We start from the raw sequence: 21,123 nt of genomic DNA, 5'->3' as shown, positions 1-21,123 counted from the left end.
CTTAGATTCTGAAATATTCCTCAAAAACTGGCCAAAGTCAAAATCGACTTAATCCGGTTTAGCGCTTGGCTACTGAATTTTAATTGAGAAATCAACATTTCGACAATGGAAACCATGGGAACCTGAGGCCTGAAATTAGGTTTCTGAGGGAAAAGAAGATTGAGTTGGAAAAAGAATTGATAATTTAGTTGAATGTAGCCGTAATTGTCACTTGTTTGGAGGATTTCCATGACATTGAACATCAAACTTCACTCAATTGCATGAAAAACTCGTCATCATTGTAACTGTCAATTGAAAAATGCCACAAGCGGCGATCGGTCCACGAGGGGACGCCTCTCGTCTTACTCAGCCCGTGCGGCAGAGAAAAGGGCCAGCAGCAGTCCCAATATCCGGCAGAAATCTTTCGAAATGTTTGAATCGAGTTCAACTGGCCTCGAAGTGTCACAGTCATCGTCCGGCTGTTAAACACAGTTTCAGGACGCCCAGAATATCGACTGCAACATGCCCATCCACTTTCCGTGCACCTATTGCGTCATCATGCAGAAAAAGTCTTTCCATGATCGATTTATCGCCTGCGAAAATTGATGCTAATTTGCAGATCAGGTGAAAAGAGAAAAAACATTATTAACTTAGGGGTGGGTGGGGCAATATGAACACTTGGGGTAAAATAGACACTCAAAAAATTTTCGAAATTTTTTTTTTTCAAAATTAAAATTTTGGAAAACGAAATTTATTGAGCGATATGAATACCTAATGAATCCGTATAAGATGGACTAAAATGGACGCTCAAAAACTTTTCAAAAAATTTCCAATAATTGAATTTTTGAAAAATGCTTGGCAAAATCCACAACCAAAAAATTATTCATGAGTAGGGTAAATGGATACCCGGAAAAGTTGGTCCTAATCAACTTTTAATCTAGGAAATTTTCAACAGACATTTTCTAACAGAATCGTGTCGCGCGGTATCTTTTTATAGAAAGAAATTAGAGTTGGAAGAGATGTTAACAAATAAACTGCAACTCTATTAAATTTTACATTAAAGTTTGAAATATAGAGTAGCTTTGGATTTCATGTTTTACTATTGAAATAACTTTAAAATTATTGATTTTTTTCACTGAACAATTGCACGCCCTACACAACTGACCTTTTGTCCATTTGCGAAATTTGTAAGATGGTTACTTTTCTAGTTACAAAGGAAATCACCGTAAAACAATGGGGCGAGAATATCAAGCTATAATTTGGTTTACCATCCCCATATATCACTTCATTGCATCATCTTTGTTGGTCAATGTTACTTATGATAAAGAAAGATAAATCTAAAAATAGCCATCATTTTGTGAATAACCCAGAAATGAGTAGATTTAGAATGATTTATCAAAGACTATCTTTGTATCGATCGGAATTCCTTACAAAATAGATTTCCTGATAAATCAATTTTACGAATTTGAGTATTCAGAAATCAAAGAAAAATTTAGCCATATTTGTCTCATCCTTTAAAACATTCGCCATCCCAAGATTCAATTCTCTCCTTTACAATGGCATCCCTCGAGATCAGTGCGCCAACACCACTAGATATAAATAACTCTAACACGTATCCACATAATGAACTCACCGAAATGCACGAGGGATTTCTCAGCGGGGGGTAGAGTCGTACTGGCTTTGTTTTAGCATCAAAGAGTGATTGGAAATTTACCACAGAACAGAAGACAATAGAATTAGGGTAGTAGTTTTCGGACACTTGCCAACTCTCATTTCATAAAATCTCAGCGTCTTTGTCTCCATTCCATGATCATTATATCAAGCGGAATAATAATTAATGGTTAATGCATTATCGCGGATGCATGAACCCATTAAGAGCCTGTTGAAATCTTTCTTTCGTCCGTCAAGGTCAGAGGGAGTCAGGGGAGAGGCAGAAATGGGACAAATGGGTGAAAGAAGCTCAGATGTCCAGAATTTAAACGGAAAGACTTATAATGAAGAAGAGGGAACGATTAAAAGTGCTGCTAGCCTTGTTTGTCATGCATTAGCACTCAATGCTTGGAGGAGAAGGAGAGAAGAGGTTGTGGAGCTGAGTGGAACTATTGAGAAGCTTGGTCAACAGGTCGAACATCTGCAGCTGCAGATCGCAGTGCTTAGGAGGCTGCTGGAGACCGAGAATAACCGAGTTGCCAAACTCAGCAGTGAAGTTCATTGTACTAGGACACAGCTGGAAGATGAGATCAAACAAAAAGGAGAAATCATTGCTGTAATTGTCATTCATCTTGTTGATTGTCATTCTATTTTTAGATGAGAAAATTGTTTATTCAGCATTGTTCAGCATAGAGATGCGGAATGACCGTCCTTTTCCCTTTCGGTCGGGTCTAACGCAAATGACCGTTTCTGATCCTTTCCGGTCGGGTCAAACGCAAATGATCCGTTTCTGATCGTTTTTTGAGTCTGACCAAATTTTGTATGCAAAATCACCGTCACGGTTAAGCTGTGTCAGACTCGAGACAAAATGATAATAAATCGTCTATATAGTTTCAAATTACTTCGGTCATTTTTTAAGGGTGACCAATCGCGACCCTGCGATTTGTCACTTTCGCGGGGATTCGCCGCCGTGTTATTTAGGCTTTGGCGTTGCCAAATTCACTCTACACTTCCCGAGCGCGTTTAGCGAGTTTCCAGCAACGTCGCGTCATGGGAAATTTCATCTAACATGAGAAGAAATAGTTCATCCATTCGAAATAATTGGTTTTCTTTAGGAATTTTGGGAAATATGTTGTTCCGAAAACTAATATAATTTTTCAGACACTTCAATTGTCACAGTTAATTTTTTTCAATTTTTTCGGTTAACAATGCACGGCCGAGTTTCTCTCATAGGGTGATCAATCTAGGGTTAACAGTGGAGAAATAGTTGGAAATAGTACCCGAAAATTGAGGGTCACCTATATAGAGGGAAATTGGCGGTTAAAATTCATTCGGTCATTCCATGCTTACGGCCAATCGTCATTTTTTTGACCATATGGTCACGTTCTCGGCGCGGTAATTACCGGTCATTACGGAGGTGATCGACGGTCATTTTTGCCAATCACATCTAGTGCAACACCGCCACAGCATGGAATTTGAGAAAAATACGAAATCCGTAAAACTCAGGTCCGCATTGCAAGATTTTGAATTTCTGGCATTCCACATGTGCAAATTATAGATTAAAAATTTTGCCGAGAAAATATTGTGTCAGTGTTCAAGTACACCAATTATTCATCTTTCCTTTTATTCCTTTATTATCTCTTCAAAGGGAAAAGAAAAACTAGAGATTGAAGTAAAGAGGTCTAAACAAGTTTCGGAGAGCAGAGAAGTCTTCACTGAGAATTTGAAGAATGAGTTACTTTCTGTCAAGGATCAATTGGCAGCTTTGGAGACTCAGATGTCCAAGGAGCGCGAGAAACTCCTCAAACTTCGTGAGGATAAGAAAATCCTACTCGAGAAGGTACAGAATACTTCTGTTCGATTTTAATGCTACGACCTATATTCAGTTGAATTGATCCGTGGGTGAGTCACTCCTGGTGGTTGGCGAAGACGAGGCCACGTGGGGGTGGTTGGGGGGTGACTTGGGTTCGCGGAAATGATGATTCAGGGCTTTTGCATTCAGATTCTAGGAACTAGGATTCAACGTCGTAATCTAGCAGGAGAAACACTAATTGCTGAAAGTTTCATCGTGTTGTAACATGAGGGGATGAAACATTTTAGTGTGGAAGTGAGGGTTTAGTTGAATCAAAAACTTCTTAATTACTTTGGGAAATTAACCTTCAGAATTCTTTCTCAAGAGAACCGTCCATTTTGAGTGTTAAAAACCACTTTTGTGAAGTTTTATAATGACAATTTTTTATAAAGACTCAGTAGAGTGTTCTCACATTTTCGAAAATAGGAATGAAAATATAAAAAATCATTGCATTACATTCCACCGTTCTTCTACGGGGTTAATCTTCACCCATTGAGAAGTAACACTTTCCTACCTCACGTTAACTTTGATTGTTTTCCATTACATAATTTCGATCAACAAAGATAGAAGTACTAGACGTCGAGAATCTATCGTCGATGAGTTCAACGCACGCTCGAGCCTAGTCAAGGGATGATTCACGCGACAATATTTTGCGCGGTGACTCAAACAGTGTTTATAGTGTCACTTGTAGCCAACTCCTAGAAATCGATACACACGACTTCGCCTATGAACTTTGCTTATGTAGATCGAGCACGCATTAATCTTTCAATCTTTTCTTTATGAAATTTTTCATGAGCCGCAGGTCTCAGGGAGTGAGGCTCTAGCTGCTGAGCGTGGAGAGAAAGCCGAGAGAGTTGAGAAAATACGAGAGGAGTTACAGGGGAGGCTGGGAGTCCAAGTAGAAATAATTGATACTCTCCAAGGAGATAAACAAAAGCTCAGCAGGTCTATCATCTTTCATTCGTAAAATTCCCTCGAGGAATACTAATTGTTTTTTTTCCGTAATTGTTAAGGGATTTGAAAGTCGTTGAGATGGAGAAAGTTAGATTAGAAAAGAGACTGTCATCGAGTGAGGAATCTGGAAAAGCTTTGAGCCTGCGCGTTAATGATCTTGAAATGCAGTTGGGGGATAGGGAAGCTGCACTTCGGAGAATCGAAACTGCATATAATGCTCAATTGTAAGCTTCAATATTTTTAACTCAACTTTAAGGTCAGATTTTGTTAGACATCTTTGCATCAAATTGAAACAGATTTCTATTTTCTATTTTTATGTTTTTGAGACCGTCCAACTTTCAAGTTTTACGGGCCGTTATGACTTTTAATCGGGACGTTGCGTTCATTATCAGGTGGATAATATAGGAACAAACTGGCCGTTATCCCTCTTAATTAGGATTTTTCTTTAATAGTGGGAGTTGATTGTAAAGGTTATAAAATTAGATATAGAAAAAAAACATTTTGCACCTAAAATAGCCCTGATAGCGTGAAAAATAACGCCACTAGAGAACATTAACCCTAGTCTGGTCACCTGACGGGAAAAGCGACTTTAGTCACCTTCGCGGGAGTGTGCCGCCGTGTTATTTAAGCTCCAGCGTTGCCGAATCCACTCTACACTTCCCGGGCGCGTTTAGCGAGTTCCCAGCAACGTCGCGCAACAGACAATTTCATTTAACACGGGAAAAAATTGCTCACCTGTTGGAAATAATTTTTTTTCTCCCAGAATTAAGGATACAATATTGAAAAAAAAATACTAGAATTTCCCGGGTACTTCAATTGACGAATTCAATTTTTCTCAAATTTTTCCGGTCAACCCATCTTCAATACGAAACATTGGTATCATGAGAGAAAGATTCTGTCCAAATTTCAAGTTGATATATCGATTTTTGCACAAGCTAGAGTGTACAAAGTTTTTTTTAATGAAAAAAAGGAAAAACGGGGTACCTCGAAAAATTTCTATGAACGGGAATATATGTTTCGACTGATTTAGATAGAAGGCATCGAAATGAATATTTTGAGAACAAAAAAAAAAGAAATCGGTTCACTAGTTTTGAAGATATTTGCGGAAAATGATTTAAAAACAAATCGTTTTTTTCCCCAAACTATTAGATCGACCGGGCTGAAAATTTGCACAAAGCAAATTGCAGAAAAAATTTTTACAAAAAATTTAGTCCTCGCTAGGACTTAAAATTCGACAAAATTTCAGATTGTTGGAATTAATTTAGCCACTTAATTACTCAATTTCCTAAAAATTGACCATCGGGAAGGTGGCGGTGGACGTGGTCACGTAAAGACATGGTCGCCAAATTTCGTATTTTTAGAAAAAATATCTCTGCGGGCGAGGACAGCAACATGAATATCTCGGAAACTAGAATTGACAAAGTGGGCCCTTTTTATACGGACCTCCACAATTATTCATGGTGAAATTTTTACGTTATTCTGGGATTTTTCTCGAAATGAAAATTTCAGAATTGAGCTTAACGACCTTCGACAGCGACTTGTGCGTCAGAGCCAAGAAAGTCGATGGAGTAACGCAGTTCTTCAAATCGCTGGACGGGTCGTAAGAGTGCCTCGAGCTATCCTGAGAACTCTCTCCTTCCTTTCCACCACCCCTCAACCATCTCACCCGTGAATACCAAGGAGAACTGGAAGAAACTCTTTAAAGAATATTCTGTAACTTGTTTGATAGAATGTTCGGTAAAGTGCGGAGTTATCCGAAGCACCCAAGGGACAACGTCTTAGATGTGAAAACTCTGATGGATTATTACTGGAAGCTGGCTCATCAATCTTTTGGACTTAACATGGAATTAACAAGTGATCAATCATATTGGAGCTTATTTTTTTAATTAGGATATATTACCTGGAAAACTAGGTCGTTCATATCTAATGGATGAAAAAACAAAAAATCGGGAGAGGGATGGAATTTTTTGCTAGAGTAAATGAATAAATAAATCTCTTTTTGCTGCTTTTGATCTATATTTTTTCATTCAACATTTTTTTTTGAAACTCAGTGATTTGGAAAAAACAATCTACCGACACCGACATCAGGTCTACTTCATACTTTGATTGTTCCATTATGTTTCATGCGAGTTTTTAAATAAATCAGTAGTGAAATGACGAGTTCAGATAAATCCGAAATAGTTTTGGAAATTTTACAAATATCTTCATCAGATCTAGAGGGATTCCTTAAAAGATCTCTTTTTGGGAAAAATTTTGTAGATTATGACAAAGTCTGTATTCGTTTTTTTTTCGTAAATCTACTAATATCCAAGATGTTGATAAAAAAAAAATGCGTGAAAAAAGGGAAATGAATCTCTGAAAATTGAACAAAATTAAGTCAAAATAAATTATTCGGAAATTATCTCAAACAAAACGTCATCAATGAGTTAAAACTAAAAAAGTTCATGTGATACAAAAAAGGTCTTGACATTTTTCGGAAAATCCAAAGTTCCAGAGGCATAAGAGGCACAATATCGTGCATCAAATTTTCAGGTTCATGATAATCACTTCAGCACCTCCCTACGAATTTCCGTAACTAAATTTAAAAAATTGTCTGACTAGTAGATCATTCAGTGCCACAATTTTAATTACAATTTATATTTGTCACTAACCGTCTCTCGATCTGCAGAAAATGTCATTTACAATTCAATCTAATCAATCAAAACTACATGAGTTAACGAAGTGTTTTTTTTTTGTATTTGCATTCAACATTTTTCACGACTATATTCGAGATAACGTCAGCACTCGGCGTTTTACGCTTAAACGTTAGTAAAAATTCACAACTATTCCTAAGCATCAGTTCATTACGTCGTATATCAGGGACTATACTTTCGAAATAATTTCACATAACAAAGACTTTACAAGTTCCTCCTAACATTTCATTTCTAATCTACAAAATAATGGTATTAGAATTCTTCGATCATGGATTCAATTACATTTTCCCCTAATTATTCATGTTGTCTCGGCCGAATAATAGTCACTGGAACGTAAAAAAATACGAGAACAGCATTTTTACCCGGTTGGATAATTATGACATGCGTTTTAATCACTTTTTAAAGAATTTCTTTACATCACTACGCAGTCACGAAAGCATAGAAATAGAGATGCAATTGCAATGAATCTCGAAAAATTCTTAGTTCTCAGTTCGAAAAATTTTCTAATTATAATTTCAGTATCGGAATGATAAGAAAAGATAAATCCAAGAATCAGATTCTGATTATTCCATGAAAACATCTGAAATTATGAGGTTCAAGGAAAAATATCAAAAGGGCTTTTTCATAGTTCATAAAGTATTTTACAAAAAAAGGTCCTTTGATCTATTTCGTTGGGTCTCATCCTTCCCAAGATATTTTCATAAAAAAACGCATTTTTCATTTTGACTCGTCTCTTGCTATTTACATATTCAGTAAGGTTTTTATAGCAAAAACTCACAGTTACGAGCCTCTAAAATCAATACATACTCGTTACTTATATTTGTTTCTCGAGAAAGTATAAGATTTCAAGATTATTCAATTTATTTTCTTTTCTTTTATCGTCAGTCGACAATATTTGTATCCTTGGAAGAAGAATTGATGAAAGTACTCTCACAATGCAATTGAAAATTTTTTTGTTCTGGAAATGCATCTACGAGCTCTGAAAAATTTTGTTTGTGACTAGTGCTTTCTTCCGAATAAATTAAGTATCTCAGTTAAATTGTTCTCTCATATAAACAGATAATTAGACTAGATTCATTTAATCTCTTAAATCATGCCGAAGCCTTCGGTACCCTCGCTGATAGCAAGTAGCAGAGCCTTCTCGAAGTGGTCGTAGCACTCGTAGTCAGGTAAGCATAGTTGATTGAAGCTGTAAACAACAATCTCACGATTAATTAAATTCTATCGTGTTCTCCGACTGAATGGAACAAAGCGATAAAAATCAACAAAAAACTTGTAAACTTCTTCATGAGTACGTACCAGGTGTGGGCCGTTGGTAAATTGGCAAAAGTTGGAGCTGCTGTGATTTGAAAGCGTGGACTTAATTGCTGGAAGCCACCAGGTGGTAGTTGAGAGCAGCCAGTTGTAAATTGGAGCAGTCGTGCCATTTCCTCTTGTGTGAAGTTACTCACTGCTGTCCAGAACCAATCGAGTACACGAAGAAATTCGGGTGAGCTACCATTAACTATGTGATGGGCACGAAGATCTGAAACACTATATTCTCCAGTGCCACAGAGCAAAAGCTGCAAAGAGAAGAGCCCAAAATTATTGACTCCGCAATAGATTTTTGAATTATTATGCAAATATTCCTTGAACTGAGAGGTCGTCAATTCATCAAACAACATTTTCCTCTTTCCGCTAGTTCCAGAGATATATGCAACAAATACTGTTTTTTTTAAAGGCCCGGGTGGATTATCTTTCGAACGAGATCTTGGTTGTTTTTTTTATTTTTTGATAATCTGAAATGAGCTCCAATTGCTATTCAGTTTTACATAGCCCTGGAGTCTCCAAAAATTATGATTGTGCAATCAAAAAACCGCTGAAAAATAGCAGAACATTTTAAAGAGCATTGTTAAATAATATTAGGAAATAAACCCAATAGGGAGGAAATGAATAATTTGATGTAGGGGAGACCGGGGCAAAACGGAGTAGTCGGGGCATAGTAGGGTATGTGAAAAAAAGTATATGAAAGTTCCATTATTTTTATTTTCCCTGAATAAATAATATTTTCATGGGATAAATGATTTCCTTACAATAAATAATCACCGGGGCACAGTGGAATACTCATATTTTTTTTCGGAAATAGATTTTCCCACTATATGAAGAATGGGGTACAATGAGGATTTTGCCGGAAAAAAAGTCATCTTTTATCGGATATTTAATCCTCTCCAATAAAGGTCTTTTGACATTTTTTGGCAGGGCTGCTCGTTATCGCGATATTTGAAAAACAAAATTAATTTGACGAATAACGAAAATTTTTAAAAATGTATAGAAAATCGTTACAATGTACTCTTCTGTTGATGAATATGAAATTGAAGAAAAAGAATTCTTTTATGCGCACCCTATCGTGTCCCCAATTAAAAAATCGATTCCTCGGGACCTTCACGACCGATTTCAAAGTTTTTCTATCGTTTTTTTGGAGATTGAAAGGTGAAAAACAACGAAACAGCATTTATAATTATTTTAATAATAATAATAATTATTATCATTATTATTTTAAAGTTTTTTAAAGAGACCTCAGTTGATAATTTTAGAATGTGAATAGTCATTGCTAAAAGGCAATATAAGTGTGATAGAAGCTCTGACACCCGCCTCTTTGTCTTAGCTACCCCGCCTTGTCCCGATCTCCCCTATCTAATGGCTGTTAGGTCGTCATTTGTCACAGTAGTCAATGGCTATCAGATCGTTAGTTACCATGATAAATTATCCATTCACTATTTCCTCTCTATCGGACTTATTTCTTAATCTTCATTAAAAACGCCCTTTGAAAATCATCCGTTTTTTTATTGTACAATCATAATTTTTAGGGACTCCTGCGTGATGTAAAATCCAAGGGGAACTGTGATATATTTTAGATTATGAAGATGAAAAAACAATCGAGATAACGTTCGAAAGATAATCCACCCGGGCCTTAATGATTTACCTCAAGTTCATTCTCATCAAATATTCCAAGTAAATTATCTGGAATAAGTTCATTCAATCCCCGTAAAAATGCATCGACCTCATTCCTGATAGAGCTAGCAAGTCGATGTTGAGCAAGTGCATCTAAATAACGTAACTTAGTGTCTTTAGTAACACGTATTTTACTCCCTCCAGGAATTAACTCTGCATTATTAAGTAATTGACCGTCTTTATCGTACTCCTCCTCCACAAAGTTAAGTTCCATCTCTTCAACATCATTTTCAAGTATGTATTTAACTTTACTCAGATATAAATCCGGATCATCCTGCTCGAAGTACTTGTAGTGTACCCTAAGACCGATAATTTGTGCTAAAAATGAACGTGTAAATCTTGCTCTCACTAATTGCCGATATGATCCACCTAGTGCGGATTCATAAAGACATTTTCCAACAATTCGACCAGCGAATTCATAATGCTTAAGCTTAAGTTGCGATGGTCTTTTGTTGTTCGGATGTACAAGTGCCTGTTGAGATTCACCAAACGATGCAAATAGACCATTGCCAGGATCAAACAATGATGCGCAGATTAATTCGAACCACTCGCGTCTGACCCCACCCCAGTCAACTCCTTGCTCTCCTTGGAACGTGATCTCAAAGTTTCTGCACCAGTCGCTAACTGAGAAGCCCTTAGTTGCCTTCATTGATGACTCCAGGAGCTTTTCACGCTGGACTTTCATCGTTAATTTCTCGTGGTAATGCTTCTGATGGTGTTTCCTTACTTCGTGATAAAAGAAATTCTGTTTATCAGCGAATGTCTCACTACCACCGATATTTTTTAGCAGAAATAGGGTGAATGTTGCTGCGATTACGTCACGATAGTGGGAGATCAATTCTACTGGTGGCTGACAGCCATCGTCGATGGAAAAGGAATCGTAGCCTTCGTATTCATTGTTCGTACTGTCGAAATGAAACTGAAATTGATAGAAAGAGATATTTTGGAAAGGGGTAAACGAGATAAGTCAACTTATTTTGAAATAAAGGGACTCCTGTGAAACTCGATTTAATATAAAAGATTGAGAGCTAGGGTGAACAGGTCAATTGCTGGACGGTTAAGGGGCGTTCCACACTATTTCAATGGCGAATTTAGTTGAGTAAGGAATCGGCAAACTTTGAACATTTATATCTCAATAATTACCCATTTTATATGGAAAACTCGGCAGGGCTTTAGTGTTCGGAAAGGATGGTTACTTATTAAAAAAAAATTATCGCTCGGAAAAAGTAAATATTATTGCAACTTTTTAAATAAATAATTAGAAAAACCGTTGTAGTTATGTGAGTTGCCCCTAAAAAATTTGAAAAAAAAATATGTTGTGGGAAATATTGTTGAGAAAGCTGTGTCAAAATTTTGTTTAATGACATTCACTGATGGTTGAAATATTAATTTTCTTATGAAGTCGTGCGTTGTCCCCGCGGTTCAGTGCGCTACCCAATTCAAGCGCTCTCAATCCGCTGAAACTTTGAACAACCGCAGCTCACTCAGTACTTATTTCATGGTAAAGTATGTTTTTTTTGTCATTATAAAAAAATGAATAATCATGAAAACTGTTGTATTTTTTCTAAGACAATGGATTTTGGAAGAGAATGGAACGCTCAAACTGAGCGGCAAAGATGTCAAATGACTTCATTAAAAAATTAATATTTTACGAGCCAGCTGATATCATTAAACAAAAATTTGATACAACGTTCTTAATAATATTTCCCACAAGATATATATTTTTTATATTTTTTCAGAGTAGAACTCACGAAACTACAACCACAAATACCAATAATATTTACTTTTTTCGATCAATTTATTTTTACATAACGAACTATTTTTCCTCAACAATAAAGTCGTTCTGAAATGTTTTGATTAAAAGCATAACTTTTGAGATATAAATATTCAAAAGCACGTCAATTTTTATAATTTTAAGGAAAAAAAAATTGCTCCCGTTGAAATAGCGTGCAATGCCCCATAAGTTTCTTTGGCTATAAAGAGAATATAAGTATTTGCATGAAGGGGGTTTCATAAAGAAGTAATGAGAGTTTCAGAAAAATGTTAATTTTTTCATTGGTTTCGCCACCGCACTTCTAATTTCAAAAATTCGAATTAGCAAAATATGAAAATAAATAAATGAAAACGAAAAATTACACACCCTTGACAATTTTACCTTAGTCGAAGGACATAATCTAAAGGTGACGAGGCGTTTTGGGATGAATCTTAGGAGATACTCTTTGATAGTCAATTGCTTCGGGGATATGAAGCAGAATACTTTTTTAGGCTTGGAGAATCGTTCTCCCTGTATCCCCAGGAGTTTGGCAGCATAGCATATATCCGGATCCTTTGACGCGACGTTGTGATGTACCATTCGCGCTACAGAACTCTCCAGTACAATAATGTCGAAGTCACCATTGTGAAGCTGCAACCCAGATAGACTGACTGTTGCATGGTAACAGCCGCCTTTTGGGAATCCAACTTTTAATCTTATTCGTTGATTCGGCTCGTCGTACTCAAGGTGAATGTTGCATACTGCTGATTGACCTCTTTCGGAGCATCCAACCTGGAGATTGGAAAATTTAAAAGGAAAAACTTTCTTTATTATCTTGTGCTATTTTTTTAAATGTCAGAAGGCCAGTTGCGCCGAGCTCTATTAGCTATTTAAACCCTAGGGTCAAATTTGGTTTCTGTGTAAATCTTATGGGCTAACTGGCTATCAGTTAATGACTTGGTTGTCTGAAGATGGTGCAACACGCACGAAAAAAATTAATAGAAAAACTCTGCGAATTCGCTGGACAATTCTATTGCATTCCTATCAAATGTTCTATTAGTTTTTGACCGATTCTATTGAAATGTTCAATAGAATCGAAAAAATCAATAGAATTGGACTATTCGACTGTTGGTTTGTATAGTTAACAATCGGATCTGCTCTGCGCGGCAAACGAACAGTAAAGAATTATTTTTTTGCACTAGTTATTCGTTTTTAGACATATATAATCGATCTTCAATGTATGAGAAATCTCATTCCAATAGCCCGCGATTTTTAAAATTCATAGTAGTCTCCCTGCAATCGAGATAAGTATACCCAGTCGTATAAAGTTTTCGAGATATTGCCATTGTTCTTTTTCTTATAATTTTTATGAAGCTATTTTTTGTACAAATCTGAATAACTAGTTGATGGCGAAAAAAAAACTAATACACCGTTAAGTAGAACATCCACAGTGCCATGCTTAGGGTCGTCTGCTTATTTTTTACTAAAGCAGCTACATTTGCCTCTTTTGTAGCACTTCTACTAACTGTATCGACAGAAAGTCTCCGAGTATAATAGAGTTTTACTCCCCCTAAACCTAGAAATTACAAAATTTCAGCTCTCGAACTTTCCTATTTTTTTTTACGTTCTCATTTTAACGTAAAATCCGATACAGAATTGAACAAAAAATCAGTTCTACATCAGGGAAGCTCTTTATTTTTATTATTGCGGAAAGATGATGCTGATACCTTGGATGAAAATAGAACTCAAAAATGGAAAATGCAAGTTCTCACCCCTATCAGTTGTATCATTATAAAATTTTGTTGCAACACGTATGAAAAAATCCTATGGAGAATTCGAACATTTTCTATAGAATTTTTCAGATAGAATTTCCTATAGGATTTCTTATACCATTCCCTATCAGGCTTTTCCTATCGGATTTCTTACAGGATGTCTTATTGAAAATCTTATAGAATTCATAAGGGTCAGAATGTGGGCCAAAAGAGTCATCTGAGTCACTAATATGACTCCCCTATGATATCCATATGACACCTATATGACCCTCATATTGCCCTTCAATGACTTTAATGACCTTTTATGACCCACATGATCCACATATGACACCTTTGACCCTTATGTCCCTAAACTGTATAGGAAATCCTGTTCAAAACCTCATATGAAATCCTATAAAAAATCCTATAGGACACCTTATAGGAAATACAATAGGAAAAACCTGATAAGGAATCCTATAGCATGTTTTCATGTGTGGAATTACAAGGATTCGTTTAACTCACTTGAGTAATATTAACGTTGTACCCATCTGTTGGCTGATCATCAGGTCCGAAAATACACAAATTGTCATACTCGTCCCTCGGCTCTATTGTCATCGAGTGGGCAATTCCAGCTGTGCACACAACCGTCGAGCTCTGTCTTACAAAAACGGTTTTGTTGGGATCCGGTGGACCGGGAAGAAAACTCTTGAGGAAAGGGCTGCCATGCACATGACATGAGCCAATGAGCACTGCTATACGATATTGTCCAGCATGACGAACAGTAAATTTAACAACTGCTGTATTAGCTGCTAATGGATCAGTACCACCTAAATCTATCACGGTTGCTACCCTTCTTGTACCCTCTGATACATCCACTAATAGATTGTCTTTGTCACAGATTGGATAGGGCTGACCGTTCCGTTGGTAAAACTGGAAATAATTTATTGTTATGTAGATGTTCTTTGTATTTTAGTAATTTAGTGACGAAGTAGTAAAAGATAACGTGTTGTTTTTTTAGGAATGGATCGTGTCGATTCAGAGATGTTCTTCCAAAAATTAACTAGAAGATAACTCGACTTGTTACCAATTTAGCTTTTGAAATGAGCGAATTTGAAAAAACAACAAGACGAATGCTCTCACTTGAACAAAAGATCTCTCGATCATTTGTTTTCATATCCACAGAAAAAAAAGTTTCTAGTTTTTAGTAAAAAATCTCCGATTTTTAGAATTTTGTCGTATTGAAATCTAGCGAGTAAAAAATCTTGGAAATGAGAGAAATTTCCACACATTTTCAGAAAATGTTCCCTTGAAATCGTATACAACAGTTTTGACTCTAAATCGTTTTTCTTAAATTGAATATAATTATATTCAAATTGAGGCACATGTTCTATTATTTCAACGAAATCTTGAAATAAAAATTTTGGAGAGCTTTAATTAAGACCGTTCATTTCTCCAAATAAAGACAATGACTTTTCCTGTTCTAAAATTAACCTACTCATGTTTATAAATCTTTTGTTTTTCAAAATACCTGACACCTTGAGTCAATTAATATCCAAATCAATGTTCTATTATTTCAGAATTTTATGTCTTTCAAAAACGCAAAGGTTCTTAATTTAAGAACCAAAAGGTTCTTGATTTATAGACTTTTTTTTACTTGAAATAAGTAGATTTTTGGTACCGAATTTTAGGTACTTCTTTTTTTAAACAGGGTAACCAATTCGTCACTTTCAACACAATGTTCAACACAATGTTTGTTAAACTAAGTTCTGGAAATTAGAAACTTCCTTCCCCTGTGTGAAAGTTTAATATAAATTTTCCTAAATTATATAAGTAGCATACTTTAACGGTAAATGTCATAGTCTCTCCAACAAGCTGGGGCTCATCCCACTCAAAGTGAACACGACAGTTGCTTGGCAGAAGATACTTGCCGGTGACATACTGCAGCAGCGAGTGTTTTGCTTCTGGTGCTAGGGCGGGTTGTGTCATAGCCGCAAGGGTGACAAGCCCAGCGACTGACACTGAAACCACTAGCATTCCACCTGCAAAATCGCGACAAGCTTTTTGTTAAATCTCATAATCCTTACAATTGTTTTTCTTAAGACTGACCCCATGTCCAGGCATCTTGGTGTTGACTGTTCTTAACCACGGAACTCCACAGGTCAGCTTTAAGCCCCTCAAGATCGTCTTTCGACGTCGGAAGGGACTGTCGCGCCTGTATCCACTTGGGAAGGTCTTTCCCAAGGGCTGTACGTGCCTCATTATCCTCCACCCAATACACATCCTCCAGTGATAACACTTCCATCTGCATTAGCCTTCGAGAACAACGCATCATCAGTTAATTATCCACTACTTTCATTGATGGAATAATTTAATTTATTGTGAAGAAGTGAATAAAAATAAACAGGTGTTCTTTGCGTCATTAGTCTCTTTCTTTGTTTTATTTCTATCAATTCCATTGGTAATAAGCTTCCAAATGGATCCGTAGCAGGGATAGCCATATCCATAAATTATAATTACTGTTAAATTATTAAGTAGTCAATTAGTTGATATCGCTCTTAAATTTTAATTATTGAAGTAATCATCAACTGAACTTGTCAAAGTTCTAATTATTCATTAATCTGCAATTGAGTTAAGAAGATTGACGATTATTTGGATACCAGGAAATCCCTTATAAGAAATTTAGAATTATCTACTTAATAGAAAATTTATAGTTCCATATTTTTTAATATTTAATTCATCATCAATTGGAAATTTGAATTATCAATTATTTTACTATTTTTTAATTTAGATTAGTATATTTAAACACTGATCAATGTAAATCGGAAATTCTTTAACTTTCTTGTGACAGGCATACAACCGTAACCACATGCTACAGGGCGTCTACAGGAAAATATTCAACCTTTTAATGAAATAGATTTATACAAAAGGTTAAATACCAAAGTACCAAAAGAGTCCTTTGACTTTTTTGTGGAAATGAGATGTATGAAATTTCCACATTCATTTCTTGTTAAGACTACAAATTGATCGCATTAAATGGTATTTTCCGTACTTCTGATAATGAGAACTGAGACCATGATCGCTTAGCCACTGTCGAAGAACCAATCGTTGCTGCAGCATCCTTGCAGCCCGCTGTAGGCGTTCCTCATCCTGCGGCGGTAATTCCGGTAGTGCATTAACTTCGCCGCAGCTCGCGAGACTCGAAATGCCTTTTTTCCAGAAAATATATAAAATACCTTAAGCTTCAGATTCCACATTTTCACATTTTCGTTGAAGATTAAAAATTTGTAAAAAAAATATCTTATGAGTGGAAAAAAAATGGGTCAACTAGGAAGTCTCCATTTTTCCGTCACTGATAAGAACCGTATTTTTAGGCATTTCTTTATATGGCCTTCGTTGGCAGGGATTTATCTCCACGAGTTTCCGTTTTAGTCACCAGCATCCTATGAAATATCTTTACATTCTTTTTCATCAGCTCCCAGTATTTATTCTACAACAATGTCGAGTGCCTGGCTGCTGGGGCTTTTCTGCGTACTAAAGTGCATTGAAATCACACACGCTAGATGTTCTAAATCGCAGTATGAATCTGGTAATTATTCTTTTTAATTAAAATAGTTAATTAATACATGAAGAAGACAAATACGCTCGGGGAGAGAATAAGATGATTAATTGTGAGAAATTGGGGCGCATAAAATATCTGATGTAAAGGCTATTCACGATGGCGCAAAACCCGGGAGTCCTCGCTTTTACACTGAATAAAACTTTACCTCTTTATCCGTGAAATTTTTCGCTTTTCAACAACTCCAGATTTTATAGATAATTCTGAGTATTCTTAGTAGAGGGAGGAGCTATATTCAGCCTTTTCTCACCTTTGAAGCGCCAATGTAGGAAACTTCATGTTTAAAAAAATCCAATTCAGATCGGATTTCAATGAGATTTTGATAGCGTACGAAGCGCTGGAAAGCCAATAAATGTGAAAAGCCCTAAATTGTAATAAGGTCAATAGTATGTGATCGCTAATATTGCTGACGATTGTTTTTCCTCAAATAGTTTCGAAAGTCACAACTATTGTCCGCTATTAATAATATTTTTTCAGTGAATTTGAATTAAATCACTTTTTTTCCTACATGTAACAGCCGATTTATCTCCGGGGCATCAATATGTAATAGACTGTGTCAGTTTCCAATCATGAGCCATTGTTTTCACGCCGTCGCATGAAAACCATTGCGTTTTTGGGTGAAGATGAACACTGAACATCCATGCACCGGTGTTTTCTATTATTTTTCTCTTTTTTGGTCAATGACACATATTTTAACAGATGCTGTGAATGATTCTCACGATAAAACAGAAATTGATCACGTAATTCAAGAGCTGTTCGAACAAAATGAATTTTTACGTGTTATACCCAAAAACGCAACAGTTTTCATGCGACGAGGTGAAAACAGGCAGGGGACAGCGAACATATGACAGTGAGCATGTCACAGAGTGATATCTTTTTTTTTTTGCCATCAATACATTAATGGCGGGTTTCCGAATGGTCTGAAATATGACAAAAGTTTAGCGCTTCACAACACTAACTAGCAGCAAAATTTCAGATGGATACGACCACCTCCATGGGTGCTACAAAAATTCCAATGTTTCGAATACTTCGTATGAGCGGGTATACATGTTTTCTGTCCAAATTTCAAGTTGATATCTCGATTTTTGCACAAGCTAGAGTATTTACAAAGTTTTTTTTTTGTACGAAAAAACGGAAAAACGAGGATATCTCGAAAACTTTGCATGAACGGGTATATATGTTTTGATTGATTTAGATAGAAGGCGTTGAAATGAATATTTTGAAAAAAAATCGAAATCGTTCTACTAGTTTTTAAAGATATTTGCGGAAAACGATTGAAAAATGAATCGCTTTTTTCTGAAAAACCATTAGATCGATCGGGCTGAAATTTTACACAGAGCTAGTCCTCATTAGAACCTATCATCTGTCAAAATTTCAGATTTTTTGGAATTATTTTGACCACTTAATTACTCAATTTTCTAAAAATTGACCGCCGAGAAGGTGGCGGTGGATGTGGTCACATACAGACATGGTCGCCAATCTTCGTATGTTCACGTTCCAGACCATTCCACATCATTTCCAATCAAAATTAGAGAGTGTAAAAATTAAAGGATTGCAATTCTTCCATTCGGAAGCAAAAATGGCTCATAATTGGAAACTGAAACAGTCTAATGTACAGTTTCCATTCATCTGAGTTTTTCAATTGACGGAGTACGTTGCACTGAAGAAATCGAGCCAGATAGTATTAGTATATTTAGCATTTGGAACTTGCACAAAGTAATGATGAACCATCTATTCATTCGTGCATTTTCAGTGTGCCTAACCGCGCGTGTATATCTCGTCCTATCTCGTTAATTGCTTCTGATTAACTAAATTTTGCTCAAACTTTTTTCTCATCTTTCTTCAACCAATAAACGTAATCTTTTAATTTAATCTCTCCTCTCTCAGCTGCTATTAAACTTAATATTTCAGGACCTGGTTACTGGCTGAAATGTTCCAACAGCACTATAGCAGATGTCTCCAACGAGCAGGCAGTACTCTCCGCAATAACGATGTTAAACTCAAACATGAAATATATCTCGGCAAACTCATTTATGAAGCACCGAGGAACTCTGATTGTACTGAACCTCCAGAACTGCGAGATATTCGACGTGCATCCCCTTGCCTTTTCCAACTTTCCAAAATTGAAAAAGCTGAGTCTGTCTCACAATAAATTGACGCATTTGGAAAGTAATTGGTTCATGGATCTCCCAAATCTTGAACAACTGGACGTCTCGTACAACCTCATTCGAACAGTACAAGCTAATTTTTTCACAAAAATGCCGAGACTTCGACTTTTGAGTCTAGCTGGAAATCAGCTGAACTGTCTTGATCTAAAAGAATTGGCACCCTTGGGGAGTCTCGCAAAAATAAGAATCTCGGAGAATCCAATGTCGTTCCTCTGCCGCGGACAAGTAACCATAATTTTTTCAGAATTAATTCAGTCTTATCCATTGAATAATCAATCCTGCACCAGCAGATTATTCTGAAAGCCTTTCACAGATACAGGGATTGAGAGAAGAAAATCAAGAAACTATTTCTGTAGTTCATGAGATATTTTACGAAAAAAGATGCTAGTTTCCAAAATATTTCCTTGAAAATCACTCCAATGATTGAGTAGATCGATAGTCTACTTACGAGACTATTTGACAAAGATCTTGAAAATAGAGAAATTTACACCCAAAACGCGCAAAGTGTAAATCAACTCTTGCTTAGTTTGTTTTACTCCTTTGTTGGCGGCGCTTTACCCTTTCCACGTAGAAGAATACAATAACTCAGTTCTGGAGTTGATTTTTTATACCAAACCAGCAGGGGTTCGTCCTTTACTTCTTACGTTATTGGTCTTTTTCTATTTTTTATTTCTACCAATTCCATTGGTAGTGAGCTTCCGAATGGATCCGTAGCAATTCCCTATCCTTGTGACAGGCATACCGTCACATCAGGGTGTCTACAGGAAAATATTCAACCTTTTAATGGAATCGATTTATACGAAAGGTTAAATATCTCTAAAATTGCTCGGCCGACTACGCCCATCTAAAATACCAACCTTCAGTATTATAAGAGCATAATCATACCAAATTTCAACTTGGTATCTTTTTTTTTCTCAAGTTTTCGAGACGAATGACAATTGAAAAATCGAAAAATGGCAATATCTCGAAACCTTGGTATGAGCAGGTATAGATATTTTGATTGATAGAAGCCGTCGAGACAAGTATTTTGAAAAAAGAAAAATTTAAATTGGTGCAATAGATTTTGAGATATTGAGGAAGAACGAAATTTAAACAAGTTGTAATATCTCAGGAACTACTGGATCGATCGGGTGGAAACAGCACGCTAAAGTTGAGCTCAATCATATCTACAATAAGCCAAAATTTCTGATGTTTATCTACAAATTTCATCGTCGAGTTTTCTGAATATTAATCACCAAAAACCCGAGACTTTACAATCGAAAGGAAAACGGATAGATCATCCCCAGATCGGGATGGAGATCCCATTTTGGGGATAATTCACACCTGAAAAATAATCAACTGATCCTCCATTCGGGTTATTTTATCCCCTCTATGGTTAATACTCTCAAGAAGGTATAGAATACACTAAGCAAGAGTTAATTTACACTTATCGTTTTTTGCGTTCAGAGAAAATGGTTAATAGTATATTTCCGGCCTGTTGCGATGGGGTTTTTTACTCGCGTGGCGTTGGCCTCCGAGCCGTAGGCGAGGACTGGCCAACCACACGAGTAAAAAAACCCCATCGCAACAGCCCAGGAACAATATTTCTCTGTAGTGATTTTCAAGTTTTCGAGTTTGGGAAGTATGTAATACCAATTCCCAGACGAGAAATCGTGAGAAGCAGTACAGAAAAATAATTTTTTACAGAAAATTCCAAAAACTACAAAAAAAGTTTTT

The 21,123-nt window shown here is 36.3% G+C and overlaps 3 protein-coding genes across 6 annotated transcripts in view; 2 read left to right on the top strand and 1 right to left on the bottom strand.

The window, feature by feature from the left end:
• The first annotated feature begins 298 nt into the window (after positions 1–298).
• LOC107041963 (myosin-11) lies at positions 299–6,447 on the top strand. The gene is made up of 6 exons (XM_015262805.1): positions 299–603; positions 1,888–2,245; positions 3,278–3,469; positions 4,284–4,426; positions 4,495–4,659; positions 5,945–6,447. The coding sequence occupies exons 1-6, from the start codon at positions 299–301 to the stop codon at positions 6,105–6,107; spliced, it is 1,326 nt and encodes a 441-aa protein (XP_015118291.1). The 3' UTR covers positions 6,108–6,447.
• LOC107041916 (apoptosis-resistant E3 ubiquitin protein ligase 1) overlaps positions 6,438–21,123 on the bottom strand; it is a 32,867-nt gene continuing 18,181 nt past the window's right edge. For 2 of the 4 annotated variants that reach the window (XM_015262733.2, XM_015262745.2), the window contains exons 3-10: positions 16,673–16,829; positions 15,730–15,935; positions 15,463–15,662; positions 14,146–14,553; positions 12,260–12,664; positions 10,091–11,038; positions 8,428–8,690; positions 6,438–8,317 (exon numbers count right to left, since the gene is read on the bottom strand). In XM_015262733.2, coding sequence (XP_015118219.1) covers positions 8,215–8,317; positions 8,428–8,690; positions 10,091–11,038; positions 12,260–12,664; positions 14,146–14,553; positions 15,463–15,662; positions 15,730–15,935; positions 16,673–16,829 — 2,690 coding nt within the window. In that variant the 3' untranslated portion in view covers positions 6,438–8,214. The remainder of the gene's footprint in view (positions 8,318–8,427; positions 8,691–10,090; positions 11,039–12,259; positions 12,665–14,145; positions 14,554–15,462; positions 15,663–15,729; positions 15,936–16,672; positions 16,830–21,123) is intronic. The other 2 variants (XM_015262740.2, XM_015262752.2) reach the window with 1 other exon arrangement.
• Positions 17,119–21,123, top strand: part of LOC107041998 (leucine-rich repeat transmembrane neuronal protein 4) — a 6,844-nt gene continuing 2,839 nt past the window's right edge. The window contains exons 1-2 of the mRNA XM_015262849.2: positions 17,119–17,209; positions 19,151–19,632. Of these exons, the coding sequence (XP_015118335.1) occupies positions 17,119–17,209; positions 19,151–19,632 (573 nt within the window). The remainder of the gene's footprint in view (positions 17,210–19,150; positions 19,633–21,123) is intronic.

Source organism: Diachasma alloeum, unplaced genomic scaffold (genome assembly GCF_001412515.2).
Source record: "Diachasma alloeum isolate Michigan unplaced genomic scaffold, Dall2.0 Dall_scaffold_00179, whole genome shotgun sequence".
Classification (NCBI taxonomy): domain Eukaryota; kingdom Metazoa; phylum Arthropoda; class Insecta; order Hymenoptera; family Braconidae; genus Diachasma; species Diachasma alloeum.
This window is presented reverse-complemented; position numbering and strand designations above follow the sequence as displayed.